The sequence below is a fragment of the Vombatus ursinus genome, unplaced genomic scaffold (genome assembly GCF_900497805.2).
Source record: "Vombatus ursinus unplaced genomic scaffold, bare-nosed wombat genome assembly UNPS02014819.1, whole genome shotgun sequence".
In the NCBI taxonomy this organism is placed as follows: Eukaryota; Metazoa; Chordata; class Mammalia; order Diprotodontia; family Vombatidae; genus Vombatus; species Vombatus ursinus.
In genome coordinates this window covers 521,825-531,696 of record NW_020954597.1, presented here as the reverse complement: position 1 = coordinate 531,696, position 9,872 = coordinate 521,825, and the positions used below count along the sequence as shown (strand labels likewise).

The 9,872-nt window shown below is 57.5% G+C and overlaps 1 protein-coding gene across 1 annotated transcript in view; it reads right to left on the bottom strand.

Moving 5' to 3' along the window:
- The window catches only part of ZMYM3 (zinc finger MYM-type containing 3), a 22,815-nt gene that overhangs the window by 2,910 nt on the left and 10,033 nt on the right, over positions 1–9,872 (bottom strand). Inside the window, exons 3-25 of the mRNA XM_027836743.1 lie at positions 9,781–9,835; positions 9,526–9,694; positions 9,110–9,153; positions 8,825–8,897; positions 7,712–8,003; positions 7,385–7,559; positions 6,979–7,203; positions 6,734–6,884; positions 6,423–6,538; positions 6,246–6,332; positions 5,973–6,123; positions 5,285–5,457; positions 5,048–5,213; positions 4,648–4,724; positions 4,413–4,566; positions 4,067–4,182; positions 3,793–3,967; positions 3,515–3,661; positions 2,894–2,997; positions 2,424–2,592; positions 1,877–2,028; positions 1,245–1,359; positions 182–436 (exon numbers count right to left, since the gene is read on the bottom strand). Of these exons, the coding sequence (XP_027692544.1) occupies positions 182–436; positions 1,245–1,359; positions 1,877–2,028; positions 2,424–2,592; positions 2,894–2,997; positions 3,515–3,661; positions 3,793–3,967; positions 4,067–4,182; positions 4,413–4,566; positions 4,648–4,724; positions 5,048–5,213; positions 5,285–5,457; positions 5,973–6,123; positions 6,246–6,332; positions 6,423–6,538; positions 6,734–6,884; positions 6,979–7,203; positions 7,385–7,559; positions 7,712–8,003; positions 8,825–8,897; positions 9,110–9,153; positions 9,526–9,694; positions 9,781–9,835 (3,341 nt within the window). The remainder of the gene's footprint in view (positions 1–181; positions 437–1,244; positions 1,360–1,876; positions 2,029–2,423; positions 2,593–2,893; positions 2,998–3,514; positions 3,662–3,792; positions 3,968–4,066; positions 4,183–4,412; positions 4,567–4,647; positions 4,725–5,047; positions 5,214–5,284; positions 5,458–5,972; positions 6,124–6,245; positions 6,333–6,422; positions 6,539–6,733; positions 6,885–6,978; positions 7,204–7,384; positions 7,560–7,711; positions 8,004–8,824; positions 8,898–9,109; positions 9,154–9,525; positions 9,695–9,780; positions 9,836–9,872) is intronic.

Below are 9,872 nucleotides of genomic sequence, written 5' to 3'. Positions count from 1 at the left end.
CCCCCCCCCCGCGCTCTGGCCCAGGCCACAAAGTAGAAAAGAAGGAATGCCACCTGACTGGAGGAGGTTCACTGATCACACACAGCCCCCTCCCCATTCAACCCCACCCAGCCTGAGCCCCGCAGACAGAGAACTAGGAGGGGGGCAGACTGAGAGGGAGTGGTGTGGCCACTTCGCCTACCTCGACTCTTGCGCTGGCGGGCCGGTGCATAGTAGCGGATGCTCACTACCTTGGTGGTGCCCCGAGCAGTGGTGCACTTTCGTGACTGGCGCACCACGTTGGTGAAGGACAGCTGCATGTGCTCTTCTGCCGTCTGCAGGCCGAAGAACTTGGTATTGAAGAACATGAGGGTGTTGAGCAGGACAAAGGGAGAGTACACACCCAGCTGCTTGCACTCCCAAAGGTGCTCCTCCTCTACCCGTGAGAACACTGTGTCTAATGCAGAGAAGGGGCACAGGGTCAGGGGGCAGCCAGGCAGCCAGCTGGGAGCTATCACGGCCCTGGCGGCAACCCTGACCCCGCCGAGCAAGGTCCAGGCACTCAATGTGGCACACAGACCCTGGAAGTCTGGCCACACAAGCATATGGATTTTTGCTTTCATTTCGGTTTTTTTGTAAATTGGATATAAACTTTTATTTTGTATTATTTGCATCATTTTGAATCCTTACAGGGAAAGGGATAGAAATACCAGGAGCCTCCCAGGCTAATTAATGCACAGAGTTAAGCTGCTCTGGCTTCTCCCTCCTACAGATAGGGTTCTCCACGGCATCTGGAGCAGCCCCTTCTCCTTCCTCCAGGCCCTAGCTTGCCGGAGACAGAATGATAAGATGGCCCCAAAACATCAATCTCCCTTCTTTACCTCCTTGCCCAGATGCTTAGTGGGTGCTAAGCGCTGGGGGAGACAACGTGGAGATTAGATGCCCTCTGCTCTTGTGAAGGTGCTGGTTCCATCAGTCCAGTCCCAACCTGCCCTCCCCCCCCTCCCCAAGGCAGCTCTTTAGACAGTCTGGACACCAGGCTTCCTCAGGAACTCAGTCACAGGCAAAGGCCCCAAGTACACTCTCAGCTACAGGTGCTTTGGCCTAACCCTCTAAATTCTGAAAAAGCCACTTCCCAAATTTCAGTTTGTTCCTACCTTGAGATGAGCCCAGACCGAAGGGGACTGTTAGAAGCTCTTCCAGGAACTTGGGGGGGTGGGCAGGGGAAAGGGGAAGAGCAGGAGCAGGGAGCCATCATTCCTTACTGTTGGGGAGGATTGTGGGTTGCCAACTGCTCAGGGCCTTGTTGAGTTCTTGAACAAAGGTCAGGTAGTAAAGGTCCGTGAAAATGTTCACCATTCGGTTGTTCTCCAGGAGGTACTGCGGGAGGATAGGGGCAGCCATGAAGCCTGCCTCCTCCACGTGCCTCACCTCCCCTCCACTCCTGCTGGGTGACCAGGCTACCATGGCACTTCCTCCAGGGCAACATGGGCCCTCATGGCAATCTGGCAACATTGGTCTGCAAGCAATGCTGGGAACTGAGGCCACACAGCAGTAGCTCTTTAATTAATAAAAGAAGTCTCCCATTTCCCCCTCTTGATGGAAAACAACCCCTCAAACCCAAATCATCCCACCCACAGATCAAACAGCCCCCATCCTATTCCTAAGCTCAGAGAGGATAAAATGGAGACTCAGGACACGACCGTGGCTACTGCCTGGGCCATCAGACCCTGAGCTCTGCTTTAGTCGGAAAGGACTCATGGGTATTTGCCTGCCCTGGAGCAGCTGGGGGTCAAAGACAAGAGAGTTCCCCGCAGGGCAGTGGTGCTGGAGCTGAGGGCCACTCCTAGCCATCCGTGATGCTTCAGGGCCGAAGTGGGTGGGCTACAGGGGATACCTGTTGGATGCCGAGACACAGATAGTAGATGCTGTCGGGCTCATATCGTTCACCATTGGGCCGGGTTATCTCCCTTACAAACTGGGCCAAGCCATAGTTGAGCTCAGCAGCTGTACAGGCCAGAATGTCCTCTTTGATCCGCATTGGCTTGGCTGTAGGGAAGTACAGTGAGTGTGGAGGGGCAGGGAAAGGGGGATGCCCTAAAGGAAGCAGGAGTCTACAGGTCTTGGGACAGGTTCTCTAGGAACAGATTTCACCACCCAGGCCAAAGAAAGAAGGGACTGGAGAGTCTGGAAGGGGAAACAAACAAAGGGACGGACAAATACACAAACAGACACAAGCAAGCCAAACGATGACGTGACACTTTTCCGTTTTGTGAAATTTCCACCAGTTCTAGAATGAGAGCCCTGAGCTTTGGGGCCCTGACAACTGGCTGAGTGTCTTCGTCACCCAGGCCCCTCTGGAGTGCAGATGTCCTTTGCTCCTCAGGACACCCTCAGCAAAGATACAGCCCAGCGCCCTTGCTGTCCCCCTCCTGGTCACTCACGGCCAAAGCGCAGCTCCTCGGCCTTGCTTGACTCCCCACCCGCATACTTTGACTGCACCCAGCACTTCCAGGCATTGACGCCATAGGAGTAGTTAAGGGCCGTACAGCTGGGCTGGCTGCTCATGGAATCCCGGGAACAGCTTTCAGAAAGCACCAGCCGCTTTTGACCCTGTAGAGAAAAGGAAGGGAGCCAGGGCTGCAGACCGAAGGGGAGCCCACTCAGGGCAGCCAGGCAGGAGAACAGCTACCTCCTAGGACACAGTGGGAGGGAGGAGCAGTGCTCCTCAGGACAGAATCTCAGGCAAGATTGCAAAGGCCAGAAGGTCACAAATCACAGCCCGCTCTCGAAGCCTGGGCAGTGGCAGGGGTTAGTTAGCTTGGGTCAGCTTGTGGGCGTGCAGCTCAGTAGCCAACACAGTGACCAAACGGCTCCTCATCCTAGGAGGGCAGCAGATGGGGTTTCGTCTCACCTTTCGGATGGCTCGGGGCAGGTCTTGGTCAGTGGAGACATCATCGGGCCCCACCAGGCCACAGTCAAAGAGGAAATCCACGCTGGGGTTGATGTCCAAGGGATCTGGCAGAGGGTCACAAGGGAGGAGGCAGTTAGTGGGCCTTGTAGAGGTCATCCCAGATTCAGAAGTGGAAGGGCCCTGGCCCTGAGGGCTCAACTAGACAAACTTCCTAATGTTGCAGAGGAGGACAGTAAGGCAAGCTTGGAGAAGTTCAACTTGGTGGGACCTGCATTCAAATGAGCTCAGTCTTTCCCTGACGTGATGGTGGTCCCGCTTCCCTTCCCCCGAGCTGTGCCACTGCAGCCCTTGGCAACCCTTTTGTGTCCAAGTTTCCTTAGCTACATGATCCGGGCCTTACTGGAGATATTTGGCATTCAGTGGCACTGCTGAACTAGATCATCTAAAGGCTTGAAGAGAAGACTGTCGAGACGTGAAGAAATTCTTAGAACTGTCAGGGTCGACTCCGATCTCTGGCCCCGTTTTTCTCTCCCTGATGCCAGCTGACTGTCTCGGGGTCACTGGGAGCACTCTGCTAGCTTCTTCCCAGCTCTCTGGGGGTGTCAAGGGGGGAACACTCACTCTTAGGGAAGTCAGCTTCTAGGTCCTGCCCTGGTTCATCCAGGACATTGGCCATCTTCACCGCCATGGCGAGAACGTCATCCCTCGCCGGTCCAAACAGGTCACAGTCTTCCAGCAGACCCTCTGTGCTCTGGTTACTTACTAGGTCTGGAGGCAGGAAGGGACATGGGCTTGGTCACTGTACCTCCCTACTCCCCCCCAAGTCTGCTTTCATTCGTCTGCACCCCTTGACGCTAATGTAGTCTACACAACAAGCCCTCTGCCCTCCCAAGGAATACCACAGAGGTCAGATGAGGCCTTGTCCAATTCCTCCGCTTCGGCTATCATTTCTGCCATGGCCAGGATGTCAGCCTCCAAAGGGTTGGATGGAATTTTCACCTTCAGCTCCTCAATAGTCTCCACGATCTTCTCTGTGCTCTCCAGAGTTGTGGGCAGGAACATGGGCACAGGTACCTGGGGGTATCAGGAAGCACGAGGCGGAGGCAGTTAGAGAGGGGAGGGTTGCTGGCTATGGCCCTGCGTCTCAGTCCGTGGAAAGGCATGGTGACTTACTGGGATAGGCAGTGACAAAGGCACCGGGACTTTCTGACTGTACAGATGCATAGGCACTGGGACAAAGACGGGCACTGGGACGGGCAGCACGATCACCTGTGGCTTCCAGTCTTGCTCTGAGGAGACACAGCACCCAAGGGCCTTCTTGCATCTGGCCATCGTCTCCCAGCAGTTAGGTTAATGGCCTCCCCAACCTGCAAACCCCCTGCTCAGGAGAGCAATGGCCTAAGAAGCCCTGAGAAGTTCATCCAAGAGAGCCAAAGCAGCCTGAAGTCCAGGCCTCCACCTGCCTAGAGCCAGTGGGCCCAGGATGCAGTGCAGGCCTCCCTCTCTCTCTGCTTCTCACCTGTCTGACACCCTTTAGATCTCATGTCCACCTTGCAGGACACGCCCCGATTCTGCATCAGGGGCTTACACATGGCAGCTTTGTTCTTCCGGGGCATTGAAGGCGGTGGTGGGGGTGTAGCATCAGTTGGGACTGAACGGCTTTTAGCAGTTGCCTATGGGAACAGAGATGTGGGGATGGTTAAGGGTCTGGACCCCTCTCCCTCATATCCTAAACAACCGTGATCTTGTCTTGCCTGAGCTCTCACCGCTGTGGTGCTGCTGGTCACTTTGGGCTGAGAGGGTGCAGAGGGTTTAGGTTCTGGAGACTGACCTGCAAATAAAAAAGATACTTCTTTAGTCTAAGGACTGCCTCAGGGATGACCAATGGGAATTCCAGTCACAAGGTCACAAGAACTGGAGATTTTGGGGGTCTCGGGGGATGGGGTGTAAGGGAAGGGCAGAGAAGGAGGGGTATCATAGAAGCACAATTCTCCTCTTCAGAGCGGTGAAGGGTGAGGCACCCATATGGCTTTCCCTTGGGGAAAAGTAAGGCCCCCCCTTCCCTAAGAAGCGCTAAACGCAGCGCCTAGTGGGCTAAAGAGCAGAGCAGAGAACGGCCAGGCCCACGTGCTCAAGGCCTCTGTTCTCACTCACTGTTGAGGAGGCTCTCGGGCCCGCTCTGAGTGTCCAGGTTGGGCTGGTTCTGCTGGCTGTAGAAGCGAAGCAGGCACTGCTGGTTGCAAAAGTGCCGGATCTGCCCCCGCCAGTGGATCGTCTCCAGCAGCTTCCCTTGGCGCTTACAGGCATGGCAGCGGGCGGCCTGAGGGCAACAGTGGGCTTTCAGCCTCCAGCCTTGCCAGAGATGCCCCTCCCTCAGCACTCTTCTCTCACCTTGCGGTACCACAGCAGGTATTTGCTCTTACAGTCCTCACTACAAAAGTCCCAGGTGCTGCCGTCCAGCTGCTCAGTGACCGCACGCTGGCAGGTCTGGGAGCAGTAGGTGCAGGTGATGCAGCACAGACCCAGCTTCTTGGTGAAGTCCTGTTTGTAGAGCAGCACACAGCCTGCAGGGAAAGGGCAGTGCCATCAGGACCGGCCCAGGCACAGCTGGACAGCGCCAGCCACTGGGATTCACTAGCTGGCTTTGGAAGCAGAGGCCTGGCTTTGGAAGCAGAGGCCTGGCTTTGCCACTCAGCAGGGATATCTTGGACAGACTGTGTCCCCTGCCCAGGCCTCAGTTTACTCATTTGTAACACAGGAAGGGGGCCAGCTGCATCACCTACCTCCCAGGGGTTGGAGTGAAGAAAGCAACTGCAAGACACGGGGGCCCCATCATCACCAGCCCCCGTCCCCAGCAGAACAGGCTGTGTGCGACACACTCAGCACCTTAAACATCTGGATGCTTCCTAAGAGACCTCTCCAGATGCCTGGACCAAGTCGGCGGTCACAAGCTCCCGGCGCCCTCGAGCGGCTCGGACTCCGCCAGAATGCTGACACCCGAAGCCAGGCGGTGGCCCGTGGGGGCAGAAGGAGCTCAGGCCCCTGCTTCCCCCCACCCTCCCCCGCCTCCAGGCCCGACCTTCGCTGCAGAAGCTTTTCTCCACCCCACTGAAGCGCAGTTTCTCATGAAGCAGCTTCTCCTGCCGACAGTGCTCACACTGGGACACCACGCCCCGAAGCCTCTTGAAGTCCTCACAGCAATCCCGGCAACAAAACTGGAACACTTGGTTCTGCAGCAAAGCAAGGCAGAGAGGGACCCCAGGGGAGTGGGTGGGAGGAAGGGAGCTGGTACACTTGGTTCCGGGGAGGGAGAAGTGGCCAGCCAGACACTGGCTCCCATTCTGGGCCTCACCTGCCAATCCAGGATCTCAGGCTTGCCACTGAACAGGCTGTGACAATAGTGACAACTCAGATGAATGCCCCCCTCGGGGTTTGTGCGCTGTGGAGACAAGGCAGGCGGTCAGAGGACTCCCGGCTCCACCCGGAGCACGCTGCCCCAGCCCACCCCTGGGCCCTGAGTCAGGGGTACCTGGAACTTAGTCCAGCAGCTGGGGCTGCAAAACTGGTAGACCGTGCGATCCGTCTTGTTGTAGTAACAGGGGTCGGAAAGACTTCGGCGGCAGAAGCTGCAGGGGCGGGGAGGGCCTGGAGGGGAACGAGAGGGAGAGGATGAGAGCCAAGGCCAAAGAGTGAACGACGACGAGGCTTTTCGAAGAAGTGGATAGGTGTGATGCACAGCAGTCTGACGAGGCCAGACACAAAAGGGGGCCATTGGGCCTGCAGATGAGAGCAGGGAGAGAAGGAGGGGGGAAGGGAGGCAGGCCCAAGGCACCCTCTTACCAGCCAGCCCAGCCTGCTTCACTTTGTGGGAGGTCGTACAGCATAAAGAACAGAAGAGGCCCGTCTTGCCATTCCGGTCCACGTGGGACAGCATCTCGAAGTTCTTACACAGCGTTTTGCACCAGACGCATGGGTACACTCGGGTGTTTTTCTGGGATGACAGGGAAGGGGAGGCTTGAGGTCTCACTCCCAGTCCAGTCGGGCCCCTCCTTCCTCCCTCCCTCCAGGCCTCTCCCTGGCCCCACCTTCTTGTAGCCCCCCAAGCAGGCTGTGCTGCAGAAGCGCTTCTGCTGGCCCTCATGGAAGAGCAGTTCAGGGGGAGGGGCCCCGCCCCCCCCCTTGCTGTAGATGTAGGCGCCACACTGGTCACAACAGTTGGTCTTTAGTCCCTTGTTGGCACGGAACTTGGTGAAACATGAGTCGCTGCAAAGTCTGTGCACGACGCTACCGTTGCTGACCTCATGGAGGACCTGCCACACCGAGACCTTGCCTTAGCCAGGCCCTCCCAGTAGGCCTCAGCACCACCCAAGTGCACCCTTGGGCACACCCAAGCTCCAGCAGGCCTGGTACCCCCGGGCCTGCAAGGGAGCTCAGCTTCAGCCAGGAGGGGACCAAGGGGGCAAGGGCCACCAGATGGATGGCCTCCCTCACCTCTCCCGATTTCTGACAAATGCTGCAGCGGGTGGCGTCCGACGTATCGACCGCCGGGGGCGCTGGCCGCTGCTGAGCCTCGTAGAGGGAGAGGCAGACGGACGTACAAAACTCATGGAATGAGCCTCCTGACCCAGTCTGGGCCACCACGGAGTCCTTGGTGTTCCAGATCTCCCTGAAGGTGGGACGGGACCCAGAGAGGTCAGTGGCAACAGTGTCCTTTCTCACCTCTGACCCCTCCGTCGCCTCCCAGGGACCACCACGATGCCCCTGCCCACCCAGGCCCGTGCTCTACACAGTTCTCCCTCCCCCAGCCCCTCAACACACTTCTTGCAGAAGGTGCAGGTCTTCTTGCCCAGAGGCTTCTTGGAGAATGTGGTGAGACAAGTGGAAGAGCAGAAGAGCTGGGGAAGCCCTTTGCGCTGATAGGCAGTCTGCCCCTTCTGCAGCGGGGTCCGGCAGTGGGCACAGGTCATTTTAGTGCCTGCCGAGCGAGCAGCCCGGGGTGCCAAGTTGCTCCGCAAGGACATCCGGGGAGAGCGCCGTGGCCGGAAGGGCACAAAGTCCTCATCGTTGGGGTCGTCTACCATAGCGTCTGAGTCCTCATCCGATACTGGGACTGCAGAGAGAAGGAGTGATGAGCTGACAGCCCGCCGCCAACCATGGCCTGACCTTCTAAACCCTCATACCCTCCCCCCTAAGGTTTGGCCGGCCCTCTAGCTGGATTCCCCGACAAACTCCTTTGAGAAGGGTCTAAGGAAGAAAAAGATAGCTCACACAGAGGCACTTGAAGGATTTTTCCTCACCTAGATGAGGGAAGAAAAACTCAGAAGGGTTAAGTGTCCCGCCCCAGGGCAGCTGGTGGTGCCAAGTGGGCAGGGCAGGCTCTGGGGGCAGGAAGGAGGTCCAATCCTGCCTCAGACACTTACAGGCAAATCACCAAACCTCTGCCTGCCTCGGTTTCCTTAGCTGGAAAATGGGAATCACAATAGTCCCCACCTACCAGGGCTGTTGTGAGAATCCAATGAGATCATCTTTGTAAAAAGCTCTTAGCCTAGTGCCTGGCACACAGCAGGTGCTATAGAGTTGGAGGGTTAGTGCCCCCCCCTCCCCTCCCCCCACAGGGGACTGGCTCTAGAGGCAGGGGCTGGCCTCTGAGCTCCTGCTGACTCCAAGCCCGCCACCCCCACGCTGCTTTGCTCAGGGCTGGGTATGGCCCAGCTAAGATGGATGGCTGCCCATCATGAATGCCCTTGGCCCAGATCCCCCACTACTAGCCTTGTTCCCCATGCCAAGCTAGAGCAGGAACAGAAGAGTCCCAAGCCACATGTGGCAGGAGAATGGAGAACCCAGAAGCCACAAGCCCAAATCCAGCCACCCACTTTCCCAAGCCTGTTCTTGCTACCCCCAAAGGTCGAAATCTTCCTGGAACGAACTCACTGCTCTCTGAGGAGTCCACTGTCTCCGGTTTAGGGGCCTCCACCCTCCGCGCTCGCTCGCTCCTCTTCTGTTCCTGGGAGACAAAAAGAGAAAAGCAGACATCAAGAGTGGGCCAGCCGGTCAGCTGTCTCAGGAGCCCAGGCCTATGGGGGGACGGGACGACCCTCGGTCTGGCCTGAAGGGGAAGGAGGGAGGTAGGGGAGGAGGCTTCCTGAAGAAGCCTCCCCAGAACAGCAGCACAGTAAGGGGGGAGCCAGGCTCCTTCGGTTCCCCTCCCCAGCTTACCTTCTCCGGAGCCTGCTCACTGTTCTTCTCAGTCTGGCCATCCCCTGCAAAGGAAGAAAAGGCAGCCTGAGCCTGGAACTGCCCCCACCCCCTATTCCTGGGCCACTTCCTCAAAACTGAAAGGGAAAACTCCAGGGTCTGTGGCCACGTGGGGGCCCTGTTCAGAGCTCCTTGTGCCTCAATTCCTGGACCTCTAACCCCAGGAGGCCTTCTACCACTGCCTTTCTGCCCCTAGTCTCTGGGGACTGAGTTATCATCTACATAGGCTTAAGGATTGCAGAAACACGCTTCACACTCCTTTTTGTGCAAAACCAAAAATTTCCCCAACAAGAAGGAATGCAGCTACCCAAGGACATGGGGGAAGGGAGCACACAAATGTTGGGACACAGCTGGTTGGAAGCCCTCGAGCCCTGTACCTAAGCAGGCCCCTGTTCCCTCCTCCATGACGTCCTTGTCCCAGCAGGGTAGGCCACAGAACCTTTCCTCTCCTCTTCTCTGACAAAGACTCAATCCTAGCCCATGACCCTGCATTCCTACTGCGTGATGCTGGGGGCTCTGGCCTACGGGTCCTATCCACAAAGCCCACTCCCCTCCAGAAGCACAGCGAAGCAGGTCTCAGGCTCGAGAAGCTTGAGTCTTTTCCCAAGGCCACAAAGGAAGAACCCTGTCACGAGAAGCCAGCTGGGGCACTGGGGCAGGGGAAGAGACTCAAAAGCAAAGTCTTCCCTGTGCCCTTCCCCCCCCCCCCCCCCCCCCCCCCCCC